This window comes from Molossus molossus, unplaced genomic scaffold, assembly GCF_014108415.1.
Source record: "Molossus molossus isolate mMolMol1 unplaced genomic scaffold, mMolMol1.p scaffold_m16_p_13, whole genome shotgun sequence".
Classification (NCBI taxonomy): Eukaryota; Metazoa; Chordata; class Mammalia; order Chiroptera; family Molossidae; genus Molossus; species Molossus molossus.
In genome coordinates, this window is record NW_023425348.1 from 88,155,361 (window position 1) to 88,182,721 (window position 27,361).

The 27,361-nt window shown below is 44.7% G+C and overlaps 2 protein-coding genes across 4 annotated transcripts in view; both read right to left on the bottom strand.

Annotated features, from left to right (window-relative positions):
• FADS1 (fatty acid desaturase 1) overlaps window positions 1-10,657 on the bottom strand; it is a 43,200-nt gene extending 32,543 nt beyond the window's left edge. Inside the window, exon 1 of one of the 3 annotated variants that reach the window (XM_036257759.1) lies at window positions 10,639-10,657. The gene's annotated coding sequence lies outside the window, so the exon portion shown is untranslated. Of the gene's footprint in view, window positions 1-9,506; window positions 9,740-10,638 lie in introns of those variants that run through there. The other 2 variants (XM_036257758.1, XM_036257760.1) reach the window with 2 other exon arrangements.
• LOC118628735 (40S ribosomal protein S27-like) lies at window positions 2,758-26,130 on the bottom strand. The gene is made up of 3 exons (XM_036259667.1): window positions 26,125-26,130; window positions 3,103-3,264; window positions 2,758-2,862 (listed from the first exon to the last, which is right to left on the bottom strand). Exons 1-3 carry the CDS (start codon window positions 26,128-26,130, stop codon window positions 2,758-2,760), a joined length of 273 nt encoding a protein of 90 aa, XP_036115560.1.
• Window positions 26,131-27,361: the final 1,231 nt, after the last annotated feature.

Genomic DNA, 27,361 nt, shown 5'->3' on the forward strand with positions numbered 1-27,361 from the left:
CCACCCCAGGCGCCCCTCTCAGGGTTCCAGTGCCAGGAAGAGAATCCCCATCACTTCTGGCTGGAAAAACCAGCGGGAACTGAGTCTCAGGGACGCTCAGGCGGCTGGAGCCCCAGGCAGCTCCCTAAAGGGCCCGCGCACAGACTTATCGGACTCTCTCCCTCTAAGCTCGGAGGGGAGGCAGCTCGAGGGGCACCAGAGTCATACAGGGAAGAACTGAGCTGTTTGGCACTGGAGCGAGGGCTGGAGAGGGGGCTTTCTCTAAGACAAACGTGCTGTCAGAGTCCTTTGTTCCTTTGCTGAGCCCTTCCCTGGGGCGGCAGACAGTTGCCATATCTGGGACTCCAGCAACCTGGCTCACACTGGTAGCTCCGCCCTGGTGGTTCCCTGAGGCCCTGCCCCACCCAACTTTCAGGCCCACCCAAGCTGTTGCCAGTTGCTTAACCATAGGATTGGCCTGTCTTGGATTCTGCTTCAGGTTTTTCTAAATGTTTTCAAACAAGCCACATCTGGTCTCAGATAGCCCCATACCTCTCATTAAGTAATACACAGAAACAAACAGAGAGGCAGCCAAAATGAGGAGACAAAGAAACAGGTCCCAAATGAAAGAACAGAACAAAACCCCAAGAAAAGAACTAAGCGAAATGGAGATAAGCAACCTAACAGATGCTGAGTTCAAAATACTGCTTATAAGGATGCTCAGTGAACCAAGAGAGGGCCTCAAGAGCATAAAAAAGGACCAGTCAGAAATGATGGATGCACAGTCAGAAATGAAGGAGGCATTAATTGAAATAAAGAATAATTTACACAGATTCAATAGTAGAGTACGTAAATCCAAGAAGCAAACCATTGATTTGGAATATAAGGAAGCAAAAAATGCCCAATCAGAACAGCAAAAAGAAAAAAGAATCCAAAAAAATGAGATAGTGTAAGGAGCCTCCGGGACAACTTCAAGCGAGCCAACATTCACATCTTGGGGGTGCCAGAAGGAGAAGAGAGAGAACAAGAAATCGAAAACCTGTTTGAAACAATAATGGCAGAAAACTTTCCTAACTTGGTGAAAGAAATAGACATACAAGTCCAGGAAGCACAGAGAGTCCCACACCAAGACACATCATCATCAAAATGCAAAAGGTTCAAGACAAAGAGAGAATCTTAAAAGCAGCAAGAGAAAGGCAGCTAGTTACCTACAAGGGAGTTCCCATAAGGTTGTCAGCTGATTTCTCAAAAGAAACTTTGCAGGCCAGAAGGGAGTGGCAAGAAATATTTAGTGATGAAAAGCAAGAACCTACAACCAAGATTACTCTATCCTGCAAAGCTGTCATTTAGAATTAATGGCCATATAAAGAGTTTCCCAGACAAGAAAAAGTTAAAGAAGTTCATCACCACCAAACTGTTATTATATGAAATGATGAAGGGTCTTTTTGAAGAAGAAGATAAAATATATGAACAAACAAAATGGCAATGAATACATATCTATCGGCAATGGAATCTACAAACAAAATGAACAGGCAGAACAGAAACATTCTCATAGTTACAGAGAACATTTTGTTGGTTGCCAGATGGGAGGGGGGTTGGAGGAATGGGTGAAAAAGGTGAAGGGATTAAGAAGTACAAATTCATTGCTAGACTGACAAACCTCAAAGGGAAAGGGGTTGGGGGGTGAGAAGAAATAAACTGAAGAATTTATATGCATAACCAATAGACACAGACAATAGTGTGGGAAAAGACGGGAGGGGGGCAGGAGTGGGGAGGAGGGGATCAATGGGGGAAAAATGAGGAATATCTGTAATACATTCAACAATAAAGATTTAAAAATAAAAATACATTGAAAAAAAAATGAGAGAAGCAGCCCTGAACAATGGGCCTCAATCTTCAGAGTACCCCTGGAAATGGTCTGCAGAGCCGTATGTACCCACAGCCACTTTTCACTGATCTTTTATTTATTTATTTTTTATTTTTAGAGAGAGGAAGGGTAAAAGAATAGAAACATCAATGAGGGAGAATATCAATTGGCTGCCTCCTACATGCCCCCCCCGCTGGGGATCGGGCCCACAATCTGGGCATGTGCCCTGACCGGGAATTGAACTAGTGACCTTTGGTTGCATGGGTCCATGCTCAACCACCGAGCCACACCAGCCAAGCTAAAGGATCTCTATTGAAAACAAAACAAAAAGGCTCAGCTTAGAATGCTTATAATAAGGAGAAGAGCCCTGGCCGGTATGGCTTAGTTGGTTGAGCATCGTCCCATGTACCAAGAGTTCACTGGTTCGATTCCTGGTTAGGGCACATGCCTGTATTGTAGGCTCAGTCCCCAGCAGCAGACATGCAGGAGGCAGCTGATGGATGTTCTTCTCTCTCCCTCCCCCTTCCTCTCTCTCCCTCTTCCTTCCTCTCTCTTCCTCTCCCTTCCTCTCTCTTCTTCTCCCTAACATCAATAAAAACATTTTAAAAAATAAATAAATAAAGAGAAGATTGTTTACTTCACTGTAGCAAGTCATCATATACATACACCCTAATATTTCTTTTCCTATTGTCGGACATTCGTTTAGAATTTTTTGCTTATATAGTGTTGCAGCGATGAACATTTTATTTTTTTGCCCGTAATCAAAACTTGATTGAAAAACTGACACCAAAATAGGTGATCACTACTGTTTACTTACAAAATTAAATGTAATTACATTATCTTGGTTAATTAGAATCACTGATCTGATGAGGCTTTCTGTGATACAATACAAATTCAAGAAGTTGTGTGGATCATTGGTGTTGCTTTCTTCTAAATGAACATCCTTCTGTGAGTCTAGCCTTTCTTCCTGTTGGCTTGCACAACACCATTGAACAACCTACACAAAAAGCCACTGTCTGGTCTGGCCCATGTGGCTCAGTGGTTGAGCATTGACCTATGCACCAAGAAAGAGGTCACCGGTTTGATTCCCGGTCAGGACACATGCCCAGGTTGTGGGCCCGATCCCCAGTGGGGGTCATGCAGGAGGAAGCCAGTTGATGTTTTCTCTCATCAATGTTTCTATCTCTCTGTTCCTCTCCCTTCCTTTCTCTCTGAAAGTCAATAAAGAAAAACAAAAAAAATTTTTTTTAAGCCACTTTCTGGGCATGACTGAAAACCGTGGTGATATCATAACAACCTGAACATTTGATATCTATAAAATAAGAATTTGAACTTTGAACTAGCCATTGCTTTTGATGTTTTTTCTTTTCCTCTTCCAAGGTGGGATTTAGTAAATCTCTACAAAGACATGTTGATCTCTTCTCAAGCCCAGCCCTTCAAGATCTCAGAGGCAACACCCGTGGTGAGCAGCACGTGATCTGCAGGGATGCACTTATACATTAAAAAACAACACAGCCGGTTTGACTCAGCAGTTAGAGCGTCAGCCATGAACCAGAGAGACCCCAGTTCCCCCTAAGGGCACGTACCTCGGTTGCAGTTTGTCCCCGGCCCCAGCTGGGGTCATGTGGGTGGCAACCACTCGATGTGTCTTTTTCATGTTGATGTTTCTCTCTCTCTCTTCCTCCCTCTCTCCCTCCCGCTCTATCTGAAGATAAATGCAAAAATGTCCTCAGATGAGGATTAAAAAAAACAAAAAACAAAAACATAAAACCAACAACACCGATATTGATTTATATTTGAACACTTGCTAGGATTAGTTCTATATGCATAGCTAGCGGATCAAATGATTAGACATTTTAGGGTCTTGTTATTTGTTGCCAAATTGCTTGTCAGCAGCGTTTACTTATTGAACATTTCCTGTGTGTTCTTTAGTTTCACTGCAGCTGCTGTGACCAGCACATGAAAGGAAAGTCTTTCTGCTGCTCCCTGGCCAGCTGCCTCCCCACCAATACTATGAGCTCTAAACATGCAGTGAGACCACTCTGGATCTCTCCCGGGATTCTCCCAGGACCTCCAAGTTCCATCCAAATAACTGCATTATCAAACTGCAATCAAATTCTATTCTAATGCGTTTTACAGTTAGAAAAGGATCCGTCAAATTCCAAAAGGATGAGCAAGAAAGAGAGGTAGAATAGAAAGAATGGTTGGTATTTGAGAGATCGGGGACCTAGCCCTGCTGCTCCACCGACTGTGGTGCAATGTCAGAGGCCATAACCTCTCTGGCTTCAGATTCCTTCCAGCAGTAGCTATCTATGCCTTTTTTGATGAAGATGCCAGACCTCTGATCATTCATTGTTTACCTAGAGATAAGGCTTCTGAGTATAACCCTTAGATTGGTTCCCCAACCTGCCTTTTTAAGGCAACTACGTTTGACACCCTTGTTCAGTGTATGTCATTTTTATTGTTGAAAAATGTTGAATGTTATTTAAATAGTTATGACATTCACTGTAAATTAATAAGTTGCCATAGAATGAGCTTTGTTAAAGTAGTGTGGCCTGACAAAAATTGTCAGCTAATACATGTATGGCATTATTCTTTTTTTATTTTTAACTTATCTTTATTGTCGAATGTATTACAGTTGTCCCCCCTTTTTCCCCACTGACCCCCTCATTCCCACTCCCACCCCCCTCCTGCCTTCCCCACACTATTGTTTGTGTCCATTGGTTATGCATATATGCATAGAAGTTCTTTGGTTTATTTCTTTCTACCCTCTCTCCCCCCTTCCCTTTCAGGTTCATCAGTCTAACAACCAATTTGTACTTCTTAATTCCTTCATCTTCTTCACCCATCCCCCAGCCCACTCCCATTTGGCAAGCAACAAAAAGTTTCTGTTCTGTTTGCTCGTTTTGTTTGTAGATTCAATTGTTGATAGATATGTATTTATTGCCATTTTATTGTTCATATTTTTGTTCTTCTCCTTCAAGAAGACCTTTCAACATTTCATATAATATTGGGTTGGTGGTGATGAACTCCTTTAGCTTTTTCTCGTCTGGGAAACTCTTTATATGTCCATTGATTCTAAATGATAGCTTTGTAGGATAGAGCAATCGTGTTTGTAGGTCGTTGCTTTTCATTGCTTTGAATATCTCTTGCCACTCCATCCTGGCCTGCAAAGTTTCTTTTGAGAAATTGGCTGACAGCCTTATGAGAGCTCCGTTGTAGGTAACTAACTGCTTTTCTGTTGCTGCTTTTAAGATTCTCTCTTTGTGTTTTACCTTTGGCATTTTGATGATGATGTGTCTTGTTGTGGACCTCTTTGGGTTCATGTTCTTTGGGACTCTCTGTGCTTTCTAGACTTGTATGTTTGTTTCCTTCACCAAGTTAGGGAAGTTTTCTGTCATTATTTTTTCAAATAGGTTTTCAATTTCTTGCTCTTGCTCTTCTCCTTCTAGTACTCCCATGATGTGAATGTTGGTATGCTTGAAGTTGTCCCAGAAGCTCCTTACACTATCCTCATTTTTTGCATTCTTTTTCCTTTTTGCTGTTCTGATTAGGAGTTTTTGCTTCCTTATATTCTAATTTTATGGTTTGCTTCTTGGCTTCATTTACTTCTTGGCTTCACTACTCTACTATTGATTCCCTGTAAAATATTCTTTATTTCAGTTAGAGCATCCTGACTGGTCCTTTTTTATGTTGTTGATGTTCTCACTATGTTCCTTGGAGTTCTCCTTAAGTTCCTGAAGGTTTCACTAAGTTCCTTGAGCATCCTTATAACCAGTGTTTTGAACTCTACATCTGATGGATTGCTTATCTCCACTTTGTTTAGTTCTTTTTCTGGAATTTTGTTCTGTTCTTTCACTTGGGACATGTTTCTTTGTCTCCTCATTTTGGCTGCTTTCCTGTGTTTGTTTCTATGTGTTAGATAGAGTTGCTATGCCTCCTAGACTTCAAAGGGTGGCTTATTGTTGTAGGTGTCCAGTAGGGTCCAGTGGCACAGCCTTCCTTATAGCCCAGTTGGGCCCTCAAGGTGCACCCCTAATGTGGACTCTACACCATTCTGTTGTAATTGAGTCTTTTATTTTTATTTATTTTATTTTTTGGTACGTGCCCCAAGTGGGAACCAAATCCGGGACTCTCTGGTCTGCAGGCCGACGCACCAAGTACTGAACCAAACTAGCCAGGGCTGTAATTGAGTCTTGATTGCTGTTGGGAGGGCTTTACTCAGGCTGATTAGCTGCAAGGGCAGTGCCCACTGACCACTGGCCTCTGATTCCCTTGGAGGATCAGCTGTGTAGGGGCCCAACACACAGAGCAAGACTTACTTCAGCAGGACTCTAGTACCCACTGAGTCCACTCATTGAGTGTGTGTCGCTTGTGGAGGTGGTGGGGTGGTGGTGTTTTGATGTGGTCTGAAGCTGTACACTGGGTGTGCTGGCTCTGGGACAAGGTCAGCCTCTGCTTGTGTTCTACCTGGGGCCACGGGGCATAAGCTGTGAAGTGATCTGCAGATGGTGCTTCTTGTGCTGGGCTTGGATGCCCAGGAAAAACCAAGCCATGAATCAAGGCTGGCTGCTTCTAGTGGCAGGCCTGGAGCCACTTGACAAGAGGTATGGGGCTCACTGAGACCAGATGCTGCTTGTTTGAGAGATTTCAGGAAAATCTGAAGCATGATGCAAGACAGGCTAATCCTATGGTAAAACTTGGGTGGGGCATGGCCTCGGGGAATCACTACAGTGGGGCAAACAGTGTGAGCCAGGTTGCTGGAGTCCCAGATAATGGGGAGTCTGCTGCCCCAGGGAAGGGCTCACCAAAGGGACCAGGGCCTCTGACATCAAGTGTGTCCAGAAGAAAGCTGCCCCTCCAGCTCTCGCCCCAATGCTGAATAATTCAGTTCTTCCCATATGTCTCTGGCATTATTCTTTATGTTGTTTATTCCTCCTTATTTAAAAAAATACAAAACAAAACACTAGATGAGATAGGTCCGAAATTTTCATTATATCATGAGAAAGCAGAGGGTCCAAGAGGCTGTGAGACCTCACATCGTGCAGGTAAATAGTGGATTTGGAATTCTAACGTGGTCTGTGGTTGCTTTTGATTTGTGACTTTCCAAGAGAAGGCCCACGGCTGGACTGGTGACTGAGGCCCAGTGAGTGTCTCACTCCTCTGACAACAGTAATTGGCCCAAGGGTTAGCTGTGTGGCCTCAAGCCCATTAGAACCAGTCCCTGGATGAATTCATGGGAGCAGGGCATTCTTCCTGCCGGACTGCTTAGCAGGCACAGTCATGTTTTCTGTCTCGTGGAGAAGAGCTTTCTTTAGCAAGAGAGAATCAGGCCATGGGGAGGGAAAAGCAGAGACAAATAGAAAGTGTAGAATGGCTGCTCCCAGAGACCCTGGTTTGTACAGCTGTTTAGTTTGATGACCTCTCTGCCTAGTCGTTCAGGTGAGTCAACACATTCCTTTTATTCCTCAAGCTGGTTAGACTTTCTTTTTTGTCATTTGCCACCAAGAAATGAACCCAGGACCTCTGGCTTTCAGGCCAGGGTCCTTTCTTCTAAAGTTAACAATTGCAGGGAAGAGCTGAGCACTTATTATGTGCCAGGCAGTGTGCTGAACGCTTCACTTGTTTACTCTCCTGAAACAAAAGCCCCAGTTAAGAAAGGCTAAATGTGGAACCCTGGAAAAGAGAAACCCCTTCCCCCGGTACTGTAATCTCCTCACATCTTAAAAGAGATAGTAAAAATGTGACCACGTGATTCTGCCCTGGCAGAGAAGGACAGATAACTGTGGAGGGAGGGCCCCCAACTGTAACATCCCCTTCTTCTACAGTGAAAGAGCTACCCCTTCCCCTGCCTCCTCCCTGCTAACTGCATCCTCATTCTTATCAGCCGGTCTGACTCCATAATGTGCATTGAATTTTTTGTTTTGTTGTTATTGTTGTTGTTTTATCTTCACCCGAGGACATTTTTGCATTTATTTTCAGATAGAGCAGGAGGGAGAGAGGAAGGAAGAGAGAGAGAGAAACATTGATGTGAAAGAGACACATCAACTGGTTACCACCTGCATGACCCCAACCAGGGTTGGGGATGAATTGCGACCAAGGTACGTGCCCTTAGCAGGAACTGAACCCGGAACTCTTTGGTCCACAGGCTGACTCTCTAACCGCTGAGCCAAACCAGCCAGGGCTGCATTGAATTTTTTTGATAGAAAGGCTCGATATAAGTGCACGCTCTTTTAATTGCTAAATCATGCTTTAAAATTTTTGAATTCACTGCTCTGTTTTAAAATGGAGGCATGAGCCTGGCCAGTGTGGCTCAGTGATTGGGTGTCGACCCACACACCAGGAGGTCGCCAGTTCTATTCCCGGTCAGGGCACATGTCCAGGTTGTGGGCCCAATCCCCAGTGGGGGGCATGCAGGAGGCGGCCAGTTGATGTTCTCTCTCATCAATGTTTCTATCTGTCTCTTGCTCTCCCTTCCTCTCTCTCTAAAATCAATAAAGGAAAACTATTAAAATGGAGGCACGATAGACATGTGGCACTATTGTACTGGCCTGCTCCTATCACTTTGTCCTGATTAAATGAGCAAAAGGCCAACTGTGAAGCTTTCAGAGGCAACCTGAGGAAGTACCAGCTGGCCTGGTACTCCTCTAAATGAATGTGTCCTCTGAGCGAATTTGTTAGGTTTAAGAAGTTAGATAATAGAATGAATAGCAGGATAGATGTGTGCTGACCCAGTTCACCCAGTTGCCTTTCGCCTCAGCTCCCACCTCCGTTCCCTCCTGCTTATTGCTAACCGCCTCCACTTCTGCAATTGCTTGCTTGGTCTTCCCCGAGGCCAACAAGAAATGCCAGCTGCAGACGTTTATAACAAACCCCCTATAAAATAAAAAATCAGCTGAAAGTCGGGGCTGATCTCCGAGAACTGGGGATCAGTTGCTGGCTGGCTTTGCTCTTTATTTGGCTTTAATTTGGCTCTGGTGGTCTCTCGGTTCTCTCGCACCACAACGTTATGTTACTTTCAGGTGTACAACATGACTTAGTGATTGTCCCATTGCCACACAATCTCCACAGTAATTCTAATGAACAGCTCAATCATTTTAGATTGCAAAACTCTAAATGTCCCCAGGGTTAAATTTAATTACTCTCAGGTTTCTTGGTGGAAACACAGTCTTTCCCATTAAGTTTATGTTTAATCCAGAGCTTCTAACTCAAATATCCAGCGCCTCCCTGTCACTTCCGGTGAGGTGTCCTACTGTCCTCTCCAAATGAACATGTCCAAGCCTGAAGTCCCCATCTCCCATTTCACTTCCCAAACATGCTCTCCTATTGTCCCCCCATCGTGATCAATGTTCCCTCGGTGGGACACGCCGGAACTTCATCCTCCGTGAGCCTCCACAGTTGATTGAGTCATACCTTCAGAAATACCACCAATTTCCTCCCTTCCCTCAGTCTCCAAGTCTCCACTCTACCCAAGCAATTGTCACTTGCTCAGATTTCTGCAGTAGTCTCTTAACTAGCCTTCCTGCCTTTACCCACATTTGATTTCCCTCCTGTCCACTCCCAGAGTGACTCGAGTGATCTTTGAGAATGTAAGATCATGTCAGTGTTCTGCTTAAAACCTGCCCTTGGTTTCCCTTAGCCCTGGAAACAAAATACATACCCCCGTAGCACCTGGCCACCTCTCCAGTCGGGCCGGTGACTCACCCTTCGCCAGGCCCTCTACAGCCACGCGGCCTTTCTGCCCTGGAAACAAGCTGAGCTCCTCCCGGAATTGGAGCTTTCGCTCACGGCTGTTCCTTCTGCCTGAAACGCGATCCCCTGCTCCCCTCACGATTCTCCTTCTCAACCATCGGTTCCCAAGTCACATTTCATTTCGTCAAACGCTTCTTCCATGACTCCTGCTCTTTCTAAGGAAGGTACTCCCCCACCCCCGTCATCCTTACTGCTGCTTCCTCATGATTGTGACATCCTGTTTTCTTCTCGCAGGACTTGTAATTCTTTTGTTCTTTCTTTGCTGATCTTCTGTCTCTCTGACTGGATTAGAAACTTCATGAAAGAGGCTTGTTCACTGTTGTCTTCCTGATATATACTCAGTGCAGCTAGTTGGATGAATGAATAAAATCATTAAGAAGAAAATAAACCGCCCTGGCCGGTTTGGCTCAGTGGTTGGAGCGTCGGCCTGCGGTCCAGAGAGACCCGGGTTCGGTTCCCGCTAAGGGCAGGTACCTCGGTTGCAGTTTGCTCCTGGCCCTGGTTGGTCGTGCGAGTGGCAGCCACTCGATGTGTCCCTTTCACATCGATGTTTCTCTCTCTCTCTCTTCCTCTCTCTTCCTCCCGCTCTATCTGAACAAAAAATGGAAAAATGTCCTCGGGTGAGGATAAAAAAAAAAAGAAAAGAAACCAAAATGAATGATACCAACAGGCAGTTATGTGAAAAAAAAAAAAATGTATAAAGAGCCAATGAACATAAGAGAGTGCTCAAATTCTGTCCCATAATTTAAAAGGTTGTACTGTTCATATTTAAGATTACAAAATGTAGCGGTTTGGCCTCATCTCTCAGACTTGGCTAGAAGTTGGAAAAACAAGTTGTGAGATGGTAATTTAGTGCAATATTTTTAGAAAGCATTTGGCAATGTCTAATAAACTTATGAAAGGCTTATATCCATTGACCCAGGAACTCCAGAGATGGACTCGCATAAGAATCAAATAAATATGTTCCAGAATGGTCACAGTAACACTGTTTGAAACAGTAAGACCATGGAATAATAATAGCAAAAATTTTGCATACTCACTGTGTTCCAGGAACTGTTCTGAGCATTTCACTTATAGTGTCTCATATATTTCACAGAGCAACCCTATGAAGTGGTGGTTATTGTTTTATCCCCATTTACAACTGGAGGAAATTAGCTGATAACTTCCCCAAGGATCCACAGTCTGTAAGTAGCAAAGCTAGGAATTTAATAACCCAGAGCTGCCCGTTAATCATTATGCTCTAACATAATTTAGAACAACCAAAATATCTATTAAAGTAGGGAATGAGTTTCATAAATATGGTATTTGAAAATGTATAGTGCATGGCCCTCCCACTATAAACAACTATACAACGAATGGAGCTACTGTTTGGGACATTGTTCGATAGGTGGTGCAAGACTGTGATCCCCAAGTGAAAGGAGAACACAAAGTGAACCCCACTGTCTCCCAGGCCTTCTGCCCAATGGCACTTCTGATGTAGTGAGGTGGAATCCAAGCAGAGCACAGCAGAGAACAGCTACCGGAGACACAGCCCTGGGACACACAAGGGTTCCTATTGGCCAGAGTCCAAAGACCTCACTAGAGACTCTGAGCATTCCGTTGAGACCACAGGAAGACCCTGCGTTAAAAGGGCTATTCCAGCCCTAGACTATGTGCTACTCTAGACTTTTCCAATAGAGCTTGAAAATAAGCTTTAGCAGACAATGGGGGGAAAATACTGGCAACCTAGGAATCTATATCCAGTGAAAATATTCTTGATAAATGAAGGCCTATGGGCAGGGGAGGAAGGATGCCAGGGGTACATTGGAACTGTCTGTACTTTTCACTCAATTTTGCTGTGAACCTAAAACTGTTTTTAAAAAGTCCATTTTTAAAAATAAAGTAAAATTAAACTGTTTTTAGACAAAAAGGCTGAGAATGTTATCAGTAGATCTGCACTTCAAGAAATGTTAAAGCACACTGGCTGGTTGCTCAGTGGTTAGAGCATCGGCCCGCAGACCAAAGAGTTGTGGGTTTGATTCCGGTCAAGGGCACGTACCTTGGTTGCAGTTCGTCCCCGGCCCTGGTCGGGTCATGAGGGAGGCAACCAGTCGATGTGTCTCTCTCACATCGATCTTTCTCTCTCTCTTTCTCTCCCCTCCTCCTTTCCACTCTATCTAGAGATAAATGGAAAAAATATCCTCAGGTGAGGATTAAATTTTAAAATAAATAAATAAAATCATCCTTAAGAAAAAGAGAGACTTCCGGTCAGGATGGCGGGTAGGTAAACGCGGTATCGCGGCCTCCCACAACCACATCAAAGTTACAGACAAACTACAGAACATCCATCATTCAGAACCGCCTGACACCGAGCTGAATGGAAGTCCTGCAACTACGGAATTACAGCAGCAGCCACATGAGACCGGTAGGAGGGCGGAGGCGGACCAGCTGGTCCCACACCCACGCGTGGTGGATAAAATTCAGGAGGACACCTCGGCTGGGAAGTGCCGCGTCCTCTTCCAACCACATTGTCTGACAAAGTCCGGATGTGCGGAGGAAGCTTCAAGGATGCATCTTCTAGGAAGAGGACGTGGCATGGGGGTGGGATTGATCGGTATTATGGGAATTATAATATTGGGAATTGTCATTCTATATGACTAACCTGGGAATAACAAACAAGGTATCTGAAATCATGCCTCTTCAATTAAATTCTGAAGAAACTCCAGCTTCCCCGGAAACAGTCACCACTGCATGTCCAGACTGTCTTAATAATTTACTAATTCAATTAGGTAAAAATTTCCCCCTGAAAGTCCCTAATAAACAATTCATGGATGAATTGTGACAGGTAGAACTAATGGAGACACCTTATACCCTGTGCCTCCTCCCCAGATAGAAGGAGTATTTTAAGAGAATAAGAGAAAATTTTATCGACCCCTACCCACTGCTCAAGGGTTTTCTTATATAGCTTATAGGATAAAAGGAAAACTATGGTACCCACCACGAGGGGCTAGCAGTACGCAAAGGCTTCCTGACCCTCCCTTGCCCTTTACAGGAGCACATGGTGAGATGGAGTGAGAATAGTTAACAAAGACGGACTCCGTGTTCCTTACCGAGCTTGCCGTCACGGAGCGATGAGCACGCCAAGGCCCCCTCGGTGCTTATGCACAAGGTTTTATAGGAAATGCTGTCCTGAGTTAGGGAGGTAAATCAAAAACTAGCTGATCTAAAAACCCAGAACTAGATTTTAAATAAAGGTCAACTATTAATCTCAGACAAAGGGCCTACAGAAAACTCTGTCTCACCTTACAGGTTACTCTACACCCTTCTTTGTATCTATAAACACAAAAAGGTATAAATTAATTCTGATAAAAAATGAAACTAACATCCTGGTACTATGGAATGAAACTCCCTGCTTCTTTAACCTCCAAAGTTAAACTCATGCCAAAAAAGAAAATATAAAAGCACATAGAAACTTGCAGTAAATCGGAACAGTGTCACACTGCCTCTGGGTCGTGTGGTCATCTGTCTCCCAGCGCCGACGCCTGACCACCTTCGGGCCCCCCGGACCCTGCTGCAGCCGGACAGCAGCAAGTGGCGCCCGAACAGGGACCTGAAGGTAAGTGTCTATGTTTTCAGTAAGGATAAGGCTCTCGCCGTTTGGGTGCTGCAGACCCCTTAGCAAAAGGCTAAGTAGAAAAGGGGCGAGTAATCATGGGACATACGGAATCTAAGGGAAGAGGATTATTTATTGATATAACTAAACATATGTTAAATAAAAGAGGTATTCATGTTTCAAGTAAACAGCTTAGAGAATTTTTTTCATTTTGTACAAGAATGTGCTCCGTGGTTTCTGGAGGAAGGTACTTTGAATTTAGATACCTGGTTAAGGTTAGGAAAAGAAATAAAAAATGATTATTCTGTTCACGGACCGGAAAAGGTGCCTATTGATGCCTTTTCTTTATGGAATGCTTTAAAAGATAGCTTTGATCCCACACATGAGGCCGTTTGCTTAGCAAAACAGGTTACTGAAGAGTCAATACCTTTATTTTGAGAAATAAAAAAGGTTAAAAATTATACTAGTATTAATGAGCAAAATTCTCCAATAAAATCAGGAACACATTTAGACCCCGGGATGAAACCTTACCCCCAGATTATCAGCAGGAATTGGACGATGCTGCGGCTCAGTGTCACCACAATGATGATCTTGAGCCCTTTAACGCATCGGTGGGGGCTTCTGCTCCTACTGCCCCTGAAGACCAAGAATAGTTCCAACAAAGGTGGGTTTTTTGGGAGCTGTTCAGCAAGCTAGAAATATGGGTGAGAACGACTTTGGGAGTTTTCCAGTATTGTCCACCAGAGATGAGGGACCACCGCCATGGGAACCTCTCCCCTTTAAGCGTTTAAAAGAATTAAAAATGGCGGTGAAAGATTTTGGTTCATCATCACCTTATACCTTACAGCTGGTTGATTCTATTGCTAGTGAATGGAAGATGCCTTTTGATGGGCAGCAAACTGCTAGGTCTTGTTTGCCTGCAGGACAATATTTACTATGGAAAGCAGATTATGAAGAACGAGCTAAAGCAGTAGCTCAGAGAGGAATTTTAAAGAGGCCTAGAGATAAAATTACATTCTCTATGCTTGTAGGAAGTGAAGCATCTTTTACACCACAGGCTAAATTTGAGTTACCGAGAATTGTGCTAGAGGAAGTATCAAAATTTACAGTTACTGCCTGGCTGCAGCTACCTTCATCTGAAACAAAAACAACTTTCTTTTTTTATCCTCACCCGAGGGCATTTTCCCATTTTTTGGTTCAGGTAGAGTGGGAGGGAGAGAGAGGAACAGAGAGAGCGAGAGAAACATCGATGTGAAAGGAACACATCAAGTGGCTGCCACCCACACGACCGACCAGGGCCGGGGACCAACTGCAACCGAGGTACATGCCCTTAGCGGGAACCGAACCCGGGTCTCTCAGGACCGCAGGCCGATGCTCTAACTGCTGAGCCAAACCGGCCAGGGCTTCTTTTTTTTTTTTTTTTTTTTTAAAAACCACGAACTGGGTGGCTTTTATTTTTTTATTTTTATTTTTATTTATTTATTTTTTTATCCTCACCCGAGGATATTTTTCCATTTTTTTGTACAGATAGAGTGAGAGGGAGAGAGAGGAAGGGAGAGAGAGAGAGAAACATCGACGTGAAGGGACACATCGAGTGGCTGCCACCCGCAGGACCAACCAGGGCCGGGGACAAACTACAACCAAGGTACTTGCCCTTAGCGGGAACCGAACCCAGGTCTCTCCAGACCGTGGGCTGACGCTCTAACCGCTGAGCCAAACTGGCCAGGGCCAAAAACAACTTTCTTAAGTCACATTAAGCAGGGCCAGCCAGACTATAAGAAAATGTTTCTAAAGCCATAAATAACCCTGAGGTGACAGAATTATTTGGAAACAATTGGCTTTTGAGAATGCTAACCCTACCTGCCCAGCACGTTAAGACCTGTACGGAAGACAGGTAATATTAGTGATTTTATTAGAACTTGCGTGGAAGCATCTCCAGCTTATATACAAGGAGTAGCGATAGCTGCAGCTTTAAAAGGAAAATCTTACACTCAATTTCTAAAAGAGATACACAATCCAAATAATAGACGAAAAACAGGTAATGGGTGTTATAATTGTGGAAAACCAGGGCATTTAGGTAAAGAATGTCCAAATAAAGTTAATAATAATACGCCAAATGTAGGTCAGCCTCCACAGCCAAAACCTTCATCTCTATGTCCAAAATGCTAGAAGGGATTTCACTGGGCCAATGAATGTAGATCTAAATACCATAAAGATGGCCATCCATTAGGAAGCAGTAATTCTGCACCTCATGCTCCAGTAGGAACTCTGAGTCATTTTCAGAATGAACAAAAAACCATGTATTGGGGGTCTCCCCAGACCCTGACAACAAACTGGGGACCCCAATCTCTGAAAAGCCATCCATCATGATTTGGCAAGAGCCGCCCCAGGAAGTGCAGGACTAGATTTACCGGCAATGAAGACATATCTATCGACAACTGAATCTACACACAAATGAACAGGCAGAACAGAAACGTCTCACAGATACAGAGGACATTTTGTTGGTTGCCAGATAGGAGGGGGGTTGTGGGAATGGGTGAAAAAGGTGAAGGGATTAAGAAGTCCAAATTGGTTGTTAGACTGACAAATCTCAAAGGGAAGAAGGGGTGGGAGGTGGGAAGAAATAAACCAAAGAACTTATATGCATAACCAATGGACACAGACAACAGTGTGCAGAAAGGCAGGAGAGGGGCGGGAGCAGGAAGGAGGGGGTCAATAGCGGAAAAAAGAGAAACATCTGTAATACATTCAACAATAAAGATAAAAAAAAGAAAAGAAATGTTAAAGCAAGTTCTTTGGATCAAAGGAAAATGATGTAAGATGGAAACTTGGATTTATAGAAAGGAACAAAAAGCATCAGAAATGGCGCATATGTAAATAAAAAATATATTTTCTCATTTATTAAATTTCTTTAAAAGATAATTAACTGTTTAAAGAAGAAATAACAACACTATATTGTGAAGCTTACAACATAATGTAAGGTTCTTAGGTTATATGTGAAGTGGTATAATATTAAGTCATGGTAGACTGTTTTGAATTGTAGATACATATTATTTTCCCTAGAGCAACTATTGAAATAAAGAGGTATATCTAAAACACTGGATGAGGAGCCCAGCCAGTATGGCTCAGCGGCTGAGCGTCAACCCAGGCACCAAGAGGTTTCTAGTTCGATTCCCAGTCAGGGCACATGCCCAGTGGGGGGCATGCAGGAGGTGCCAATCAATGTTTTCTCTCATTGATGTTTCCATCTCTCTCTTCCTCTCCCTTCCTCTCTCTCTAAAATCAATAAAGAAAAAAAAATTGTTTTTAAAAAAAAGGAGATAAAAATTTTTTTTAAAGCTCAAAATAAAAAGCAAGAAAGGAGAGGTAAAGGAACAAAATATACAAGAGACAGAGTGAACAAATAGCAAAACGACAGACTGCAATCAACCGTATCAATAATTACACTAAATGTAAATGTACTATATATATCACATTGTCAAGCTGAATAAAAGAGCATGGCTCAGTCATTTACAAGAGTTGCACTTTCAATATATTGACACAGATAAGTAAAAAAATGGAAAATATATATACAATGTAAGTGCTAATAAGAAAGCTGGAGCAGCTGTATTAATTAATATCAGGTAAAACAGACTTTGAGATAAAGAGTGTTATCAGAGGGCTTCTTATCAAGAAGACAAAAAATCCAATGTATATGCTCCTAATAACAGAGCTTTAAAATATGTGAAGCAAAATTTGACAGAATTAGAAAAGGAAATAGACAAATCCATAATCATAGTTGGAGGTTTTTAAACCTCCTGTTAGTAATTTATAGAACAGAAAAAATTAATATATCAAATATCAAATATTTGAACAATCCCATCAACCAGCTGGACCTATTAACATTTATTGAACACTATATCCAACAACTACTGAATACAAATTCTTTTTAAGAGTACATTGAACATTCTTCAAGACAGACTATATGCTGGGCCATAAAAATAAATAAATATCACTAAACATAAAGGATTGAAATCACACAGAGTGTATTCTCTGACCACAACAGTGTTCAAATAAAAGTCAATTCCAATAAAATCTCCAGAAAAATCCCTAAATATTTGGAAATTAACATATTACTGGATAATCCACAGATCAAAGAAATCACAAAATATTAGAAAATATTTTGAACTAAATGATAATGAAAACACAACGACCCAGCCAGTGTGGCTCAGTGATTGAGTATCGACCCATGCACCAAGAGGTCACCAGTTTGAGTCCCGATCAGGGCACATGCCCAGGTTGTGGGCCAGATCCCCAGTGTGGGGCATTCAGGAGGTGGCCAGTCGATGTTCTTTCTCATTGATGTTTCTATCTGTCCCTCTCCCTTCCTCTCGTTCTAAAATCAGTGAAGAAACAAATGAAAACACAACATACTAACATTTGTAAGATACAGCTAAAGCCATGCTTAAAGAGAAATGTATAGCTTTAACTGTTTATATTAGAAAAGAATGTATTAAAATAAATGAAATATAGCCCTGGCCAGTTTGGTTCAGCGGTTAGAGCATCGGCCTGTGGACCAGAGAGACCCGGGTTCGGTTCCCGCTAAGGGTACATACCTTGGTTGCAGTTTGTCCCCCGCCCTGGTTGGGTAGTGCGGGCGGCAACCACTCTATGTGTCCCTTTCACTCTATCTGAACAAAATATCGAAAAATGTCCTCGGTTGAGGATAAAAAAATAAAATAAAAGACCCGGGTTCGGTTCCCGCTAAGGGCACGTACCTCGATTGCAGTTTTTCCCTGGCCCCTGTTGGGGTCATGTGAGTGGTAACCACTCAATGTGTCTCTTCCACATTGATGTTTCTCTCTCTTCCTCCCTCTCTCCCTCCTGCTCTATCTGAAGATAAATGCAAAAATGTCCTTGGGTGAGGATAAAAAAAAAGTTAAAAGATAATAAGGGTCCCTGGCCGGTTTGGCTCAGCAGTAGAGCATCAGCCCATAGACGGGTTCAATTCTGGCCAAGGGTATATACCTTGGTTGTGATTCGTCCCTGGCCCTGGTTGGGGTTGTGCAACCAGTTGATGTGTCCCACTCACGTCTATGTTTCTCTCTCCCTTTCTCTCCCTCTCTCTTCCTCCCACTCTATTTAATGATACATGGAAAAATATCCTCCAGTGAGGATTAAAAAAAGATAGTAAAAATAATAAGGGAATACTATTGTTAACTTTGTCAGTAAAAGCAGTGACTTAGATAAAAGGGACAAATTTCTTCAAAAACACAGCTACATAAAATGGACATAGGAAGAAATAAAAAATATAAATATCTTCATATCTATTAAATCTAAGTCACAATCTTCCCACAAAACTGGAAGCCCAGATTGTTCACTTGTTAATCCTATCGAAGTTTGAAGGAAGAAGTAATATAGCAATCTTACACAAAGGGGACTTTTTTAATCTGATAAAAGCATCTTTGGGAAACCTACAGCTAATGTCATATTTAATAGGGAAAGACTCCTTTCCTCCTGAAGACAGAGAAAAAGGCAAAAATGACTGCTCTCACTACCATTCAACATTGTCCTGGACTTCAATTCCACAGGCCAGAAAAAGAATAAAAGACAGACAGATTGAAAACAAAGAAGTGAAACATTATCCACAGGCAATGTGATATGGATGTAGAAAACTGGATGGAATCTACAAAACAAAACAAAACAAACAAACTGGAACTAATAAGTGAAATTAGCAAGGTCACAGGATACAAGGTTGATACATTAAAGTCCATTGTCATTCTATGTACTAACAATGAAAAGATGGAAAATTAATTTTTCTTTTAATCCTCACCCGAGGACATTTTTCCATTTTTTTATTCAGATAGAGTGGGAGGGAGGGAGAGGAAGAGAGAGAGAGAGAAACATCGATGTGAAAGGGACACATCCAGTGGCTGCCACCCGCACAACCAACCAGGGTCGGGGACACACTGCAACCGAGGTACGTGCCCTTAGCAGGAACCGAACCCAAGTCTCTCTGGACCGCAGGCCGACGCTCTAACTGCTGAGCCAAACCAGCTAGGGCTAATTCTTAAAACAACCATTTACAGCAGCACCAAATATATGAACTATGTAGGGATACATTTTAAGAAAAGATATACAAAGTCTCTCTACTGACAGTTCCATGTGACTGTGTAATAGGGATTTCAAACCTAATGTTAAAAGTGGAATTTTTACATTTTTCATCCCTACATTCATTCCACTCCCCCCTCTTAGTAATGGTATCATTACCTACCCAGTTGCTCAAGCCAAAGGCTGGGAGTCTTCTTTGATTTATCTTATTTCTTTGTCCCCACACCAACTTGGCCATGGCACATCCAGTTCATTAGTAGGTCTTGATTCTACCTCCAAAAGATTTCTGAATTTAGCTACTTCTCTGCATTCCATCTCTTCTGCCCTTAGTGACACCCCTTCTTTTGCCTGGACTACTACAGTAGTCTCCTTGCTGGGCTCCCTGTTTCTGTTCTTGCCCTTTGATAACCCATCTTTGTATGTAAACCAAAGTAATCTTTAAAAAAAAAAAAAAAAAAGGATTATTCCTCTCCCCTGCTTAAAACCCTCCAGTGGTTTCGCAATATACCTAAAATATAAACTCCAAGACCTTTGCAATCTTGAGTGATCTGGCTGCTGCTTCCGTCTCAGACCCCATTTTCTGCTGGTCCCCTCTTAGCCACGCTGTGCCCCAGCCACACTTTGTTCTTGTGCCCCAAACATGCCAAATTCACCGCCCTCTTGTTGTTCTCTCTGCTTGGAAACTTCCCCCTCAATTTGTATACGTCTGGCTCCCTGGTCAGTTCTCAGCTGAGATACATGTGCTTGTCTCAAAGAGGCCTTTCTTGCCTTCCCGCAATGTTCAGATTAGATTAGTGATGGGCAAAACAATAACACACACACACACACACACACACACACACACACACAGATGCACTGCCCCTATCAGTCCCTAACTTATGCCACCAGTGACAGGATTTGCAGGAAGGGTATAGCTGCTCCGCAGAGCTGCGTATCTGTCTCAACTATTTTTTTTTTCTTTTTTCTTTATTGATTTCCGAGAGAGAGGAAGGGAGAAGGAGCGATGGAAACCTGGATAAGAGAGAATATCGATTGGCCACCTCCTACATGCCCCCCACTGGGGATCGGGCCCACAACCTGGGCATGTGCCCTGACCGGGAATCGAACCTGTGACCTCTTGGTGCGTGGGTCGACGCTCAACCACTGAGCCACACGGCTGGGCTCTGTTTCAACTTTTCCCTTGCTCCCTGATCCCTCTGCACAAGAAGGGCGCTGCCAGAACTGAGGAAACCATGGTCTTGCCACATCACTGCTTTTCTAAACTCAGGTTACGTCTCCAAGTGGGAAGGCAACACTAACAATCGTGTGCCTCCCTGTGAGGACAGCTGCCTACTCCCTGGGCCCTGCCAGTTAACCATGTGCAGCTCCAGCAGACTGAATCCGCATCCAGGGGAGACGAGCCCCAGACTTGTGCTCCGCTCTCAGATCTTCCACACAACCTATCTCCCGGTGGTACCGTTCCTGTCTGCCCTCTGCCTGCGACTCTGGTGCTCTATTTTTGTTTCTTCATAGCACTTGTCACTCTCTGAAGGTATGTGTTTACCTGTGTTCCCCACTAAAATAGGGGAACCATGAGAGCAGTACCTTTTCTTTCTTGTACACAGCTGTACTACCAATACGTAGAACAGTGCTTGGCATAGAGTAGTCGATCAGTAACTTTTTTTTTTTTTTTATCATCACCTGAGGACATTTTTTTTTTTTTACAAGTATTTATTTATTTATTTATTTGTTTATTTATTTATTTATTTATTTATTTATTTTTATCCTCACCCGAGGATATTTTTCCATTTTTTGTACAGATAGAGTGGGAGGGAGAGAGAGGAAGGGAGAGAGAGAGAAACATCGACGTGAAGGGACACATCGAGTGGCTGCCACCCGCACGACCAACCAGGGCCGGGGACAAACTGCAACCGAAGTACGTGCCCTTAGCGGGAACCGAACCCGGGTCTCTCCGGACCGCAGGCCGACGCTCTAACCGCTGAGCCAAACTGGCCAGGGCACCTGAGGACATTTTTGTATTTATCTGTAGATAGGGAGGGAGGGAGAGGGGGGGGAAGAGAGAGAGAGAGAAACATTGACGTGAGAGAGACACATCGAGTGGTTGCCACCCACACGACCCCATCCGGGGCCAGGGACAAATTGCAACCGAGGTACGTGCCCTTAGCGGGAGCCAAATCCAGGACTCTCTGGCCCACAGGCCGATGCTCTAACCGCTGAGCCAAACCCGCCAGAGCAATATTTGTTGAATGAATGAAACGAATGGGTTACTGTCTGCCTCCAATATTGCCACACTCTAACTCCCTTTCACCTGTAGGCACTCGGTCTCCCGGCTTCTCGCTGACCTTGCAGTAGTCTCACTCCTTGACAGGCCTGCAAGGCCCTTTGTGAGCTATGCTTGCCTGCCCCTCCAGCCCTACCTGTGTCTCCCTCTTCTTGCCTAGATTTTCCCCTTCCAGTCCGCCCCGCCGGGACTGTATTTGTGCTCTGGACCTACTGAACATCTTTCAGACCCTCAAAATTGCCATCTCCTCTCCACCCAACCTTCCCAGCTCTCAGGTCATTTTAGAACCAGTAGCTCTCCTTAACACGTAGCCCTTAGCTCCTTAACTCCTTCGCACTGTCTTGTGAGTGTTCTGTAGTGGTTGTATCCTCTCTATGCGGGGCACTCCATGAGGCCAGGGGCTGTTCCGCTTGGTTATGTATGTGTTTACGCACACTTACGCACATCTTCAAGAATGTACACAGTGCAAGGAAAGTCGGTTGTTTCTGGATGGACAGGATAGCATATTTTTAATGTTTTAAAACACTTCTGTGTATTTTCTGAGTTTCAAAATAAATATCTGTTTTTCTAATAATAAAAAATAATAGTAACTGTTAACTTTAACTTCCCTATTACTACCCCCAGCCTCTTATTGTTTAACCTTGCCCCAAGTTCCTTATTCCGGGAAACCAAAGCTTATCGCTCCAACCAGGCAGAACAGTGTCCTGAATCCCCCACCCAAACCTAAACAGCCGCTCCACCAGAAGAACAACTCGGAAAGACCCCAGCCCCGACCAATCAAGGACGACCGGGACTCCTGGGCGGGGCAACCACCCACCCCAGCCCTAAGTTTAAAAACCCTTAGTCTGTACGGCTGCTGCGCTCTACTTGCCACTGAGCCACACCACCTGGGCACAAGTAGTTTTTTTAAATTGATTTTATAGAGAGAGAGGTAGGGAGAGAAAAACATTGATTTTTGTTGCACTTATCCATGCATTCATTGGTTGATTCTTGTATGTGCCCTGAGCGGGGATCGAACCTGCAGCTTTGGCCTACTGGGACAAGGCTCTAGCCCACTGAACTGCCTGAGGCTCAAGTAGTTTTTGTGTTGCAGAAAGTCCCATGGTAGATCTCCTTAGTGCTGTTCCTATGCAAAACAGTGAAGAATAACCGCGCTGAAGCCTGTACCATATATACTAGGCATATTTTTACTAATACTAAAAACAGCCCCTTTGGATAGGTATTACAGAGGACAAAACTGAGCTTGGGAAGAGTAAGCCACCTGCCCAGAGTCATACTGTAGTAGGTGTGTAGGCAATACCAGGACGTGGGCCCAGGTTGTGGTGACACCACAGCCTGTCAGATTCTTGTTTTCCGCCCACCACTCTGTTTTCTTCTGGAATTAACATTCTCCTCTTCTAAAAACGGCTCCTCTCCTGACCCCAGCATGGGGATTATTTGAGATCATGTCCAGGTCATGGCTGATTCACTGCGGCCTAGGAGCTTCATCCCAGGAGGGAGTGCTTTCAGAGTTCTTCCCCCTGTGTTTGAGTTGACAGCTCCAGAGATTAGGAGGCATTATGGGCCACTGCCACAAGGATTAAGATATGACTCAGTCATTTCCAGCAGTCTGTCCACCCAAACTGGTCTGCAGAGAGAGAGAAGCGAGGAGGGAGGAGCCTGGCAGCCAAGCCCCTGAGATCCATTCTCGAGGCCCCTCGTCCCCACCTTCGCGTGGTTAGGTTGTTCCACTTTTCCTGGAATTTAGTGAGGCCTGGGATCCCTCCTTTTTCCTGGGCCAATGCAAGTTTCTACCGCATTTAACCAGAATAGCTGAGATCCCAGCTCGGGCATTCTTTTCGCCAGGAAGGAGCCAGCCCTGTGTTCTAGTGGAGAGAAAGTGGACTGCAGATAAGATCCTGCCCGCATGTGGACAGAGCAATTCTTCATGGTGTCAGAGCTTCAGACTGGCAGAAGCACTGCTATTAAAGCCACCACAGAGGGCACAAGAGACCGAGCTACTGTCTCAAGCACCAGACAGTACGTCTGGGCTGCTCTTGTGCTGGAGGACACAGAGCTCAGATCTACTCGAGAAAGGAAAGCAACCACCCAACCCGCTATGTTTATTTTGGGTTCAGCCGCTTTTGAAGTAATAAGAAAAAGTGTCATTTACGAACTGAAGCGCTCTGCTCTGCCAGTCATGCTCTTGATTTTAACATTTTCCAATTGCATTTCCTGTTTTAGAACCTATGGTGGGCATTCACATGGTTCAAACTGCAAAAGGTCCAAAAAGAAATACAGTGCAAATTCTTCCTTTCATCCATGCCACTGACCCGGTCATCCCTACCCCACAGGTAAGCAGCGTAACCAGCAAAGAACTGTGTCCAGCCCTGACCGGTTTGGCTCAGCGGTTAGTGCGTCGGCCTGCGGTCCAGAGAGACCTGGGTTCGGTCCCCGCTAAGGGAACCTCGGTTGCACGTACTTCGGCTGCAGTTTGTCTCTGGCCCTGGTTGGTTGTGTGGGTGGCGGCCACTCGATATGTCCCTTTCACATCAATGTTTCTCTCTCTCTCTTCCTCTCTCTCCCTCACACTCTATCTGAACAAAAAATGGAAAAATGTCCTTGGGTGAGGATAAAAAAAAGAAGTGTGTCCAGCCATACTCTCTGCATGTTTATTATTATTATTATTTTAAATCCTCACCCGAGGACATTTTTCCATTTTTTGTTCAGAAAGAGTGGGTGGGGGGGGGGAGAGAGAGAGAGAGAGAGAGAGAGAAACATTGAGGTGAAAGGGACACATTGAGTGGCCGCCACCCACACAACCAACCAGGGCCGGGGACAAACTGCAATCGAGGCACACGCCCTTAGCGGGAACCAAACCCGGGTCTCTCTGGACCTCAGGCTAATGCTCTAACCGCTGAGCCAAACCTGTCAGGGCTCTCTGCATGTTTATATTGGCCTTTACTGCTCGACAGATCACTCCGAAAATCCGTGGTTAAGACAACTGGGGTTTGTGTTTGTTCAAGATTCTCGGGGCCAGCTGGGCAGTTTTTGTCGGAGCTTGTTCAGTGGGCTGAATGATCTAGAATGGCCTTAGTCACCAGACGGGCTGTTGACAGGCTCTTTGACCTCGGGAGTCATCAACGATCTGGAAGTTGGCTCTGTGTCAGGTGTTGTGACAGCCACACACCTCGATCAGGTGAGAACAACACTTCCCAGGAGTGGAGGCTGCACTCCAATGCCCAGACACCTCCCAAGCTTCTGCCTTCATCACAGTTGCTGGTGAACCTTTGGCCAAAGCAGATGAAATCAACGCAAATGGCCCAGCCAAGATTCGAGGGGTCTGGAGAAACGCGGCACGTCCTGACGGGAAGAGCTGTGAAGCCCCGTTGCCAGGGGCACGGGCGCGGGGGTGGGAGGGGCTGGCCCTGGTTTTCACAGTCACAGCGCACGTTTGTGAACATGGCTGTACGTGGGGGGGAGGGGTACTGTCCGCTCTCTCTTACATAAATGGTGGTATGATTTCTATGGTGTTTGTACATATTTATCACCTGTTTTCCCAACCTTGATGTCCATCAAAACGTAAACGTTTATGTTTTAGATCTTAAGACAGATTGCAGTCAGTTTGGCAAAAGAGTTATCTCTTTTTTAACAGAATTTTATTGATTTTTAGAAGAGAGGGAAACATCGACGTGAGAGAGACACATCGATTGGTTGCCTCCCACACGACCCCGACCAGGGCCAGGGACCTAACTGCAACCGAGGTGGGTGCTCTTGGCCAGGATCAAACCCTTCAGTCCGTGGGCCAACGCTCTAACCGCTGAGCCAGACCAGCCAGGGCGTGTGGTCTCTTTATGTCAGAGGGAAGGAAGATCAAGTGGAGGGATCTGTAATATACAGCAGAGAACAGAACTGGCTTTAGTTTTACTTGGTACTTTTGCCCGAGGTGAACTATCAGCTATCGGGGATCTTGGTATAGCTTCTAAGGTCAGACACATCACTGCTCATCGAAGTACCCACACAGTCTCCGAATAATCAAAGTACTTTTTGGCCGAAGGATTTCCTTCATAGTCTCCATTTAATTAGAACTCATTCCCTTCTTGAAAGAAGACTCTTTTTTTTTTTTTATCCTCACCCGAGGACATTTTTGCATTTATCTTCAGATAGAGCAGGAGGGAGAGAGGGAGGAAGAAAGAGAAACATTGACATGAGACAGACACATTGACTGCTTGCCACCCCCACAACCCCAACCAGGACCTGGAACAAACTGCAACCGAGGTATGTGCCCTTAGCGGGAACCAAACCCGGGACTCTCTGGTCTGCAGGTGACACTCTAACTGCTGAGCCAAACCGGCCAGGGCAAGAGTCATTTTTTTTATTATTATCCCTTATCCAAGAGGAAGCTTGTATTGTCCTCCTTAGGGTCCAAAGGTCACATTTTCTGGAAAGTCTTCCCAGCCGGTTTTAAAGAGTGCCCCACATCAATTCCTGGCTTTCCCCTCCCCTTCCAGCTTTATTCTTTTCGGTAAGCACAGGTGCACCTGGCACACTACCTATTTTTCTGGTTGCTTGTTTATCACCTACCGACATCTAGCTCTAGGAGGACAGGGTCTTGGTCTTGTTTATGCCTGTGCCCCCAGCACTGAGAACATAGAAGGCCCCTACTAAGTATTTATTGACTAAGTGAAAATAGTGGCTATTTCCACACACTAGTTACCTTTCTAAGCCCCAATAACCTCATCTTTAGGATGGAGGTTTTTAATACCTCCTTCCTTAGATTTCCACGCAGAGACAATGAGCTATGGAAGTGACACCTCATGGGATGTAAGACACCAGACAGACACCTCCATTGCTCTGTCCATCAGATGCGCTCACGACCTTCACTCAGGCCAGGGCCTAAGTGTCCATAACACAAGCAGCACCCCTCTCGTGGATCAAAACCTCGTAAAACGAGGAGAGGGCGCTTCTCTGAAGGTTACTCTGGACTTCTCTTGTGTGTGTCTTCCCCGCCCCCGGATACTCCATTTAAATGAAAGAAATAGAAAATACTGAGGACAACAGGGTGCCATCAGGAGATGAGAGGTGTCAGTGGATTTCCAGAAGATAGAAGGCAGATAAAAATGTCTTGACGGTTGAAGTGGAATGGAGGAGGCCACAGCCAAGAATAAGCAGCCAACCTGCCGAGCAGAAGCCCAGAGACTAGGATGCCTCCGGACGGAGGGGAGCCAGATGGGAAGGCTGCGTCAGGGACGAATGCAAGTCTGTCTGTTGAACAGCTGCTCACACCCCTTCATCCCCATGCCTGTACCGGGAGAGAGCCAGCCATGTAGCCCTAGCCAACAATCCAGAAAGCGTATTCTCCAAAGAAACGGAATGATATTCTCCAAAGAAACAGAATGAACCGCAGCTGAAGCGTGTGTCGGCTCCCCAAAGGCGCGCCCTCTCCATTCTGCCATTTAAAGTTTCCCACAACCCAGAGACCAGTTCCTCGTCCATTTACCCTAAAGCAACACGTGCAAACCAACCAGCCTGACCCAGGCACTCGGAGAGAGGTTTTGTGGGAAGAGGAAATGGCCTTGCCTTCATTCAGAAAATGTCAAATGTCAAGCTAGGATGAAAACCAACCACAGAGAAGAGAAGGACAAACCGTTCTCGCACAGAGAGCCCAAGTCAGTCATTCACTCAGGCCTGGGACGGCTTCTTGCAGGGGAAGACAGACAACAGGGAGAGAAGAAGCAAAAGAAAGAGAGGAGCCCGGGCCGGTATGGCTCAGTTGGTTGAGCATCATCCCATGCACTGGAAAGTCACCGGTTCAGTTCCT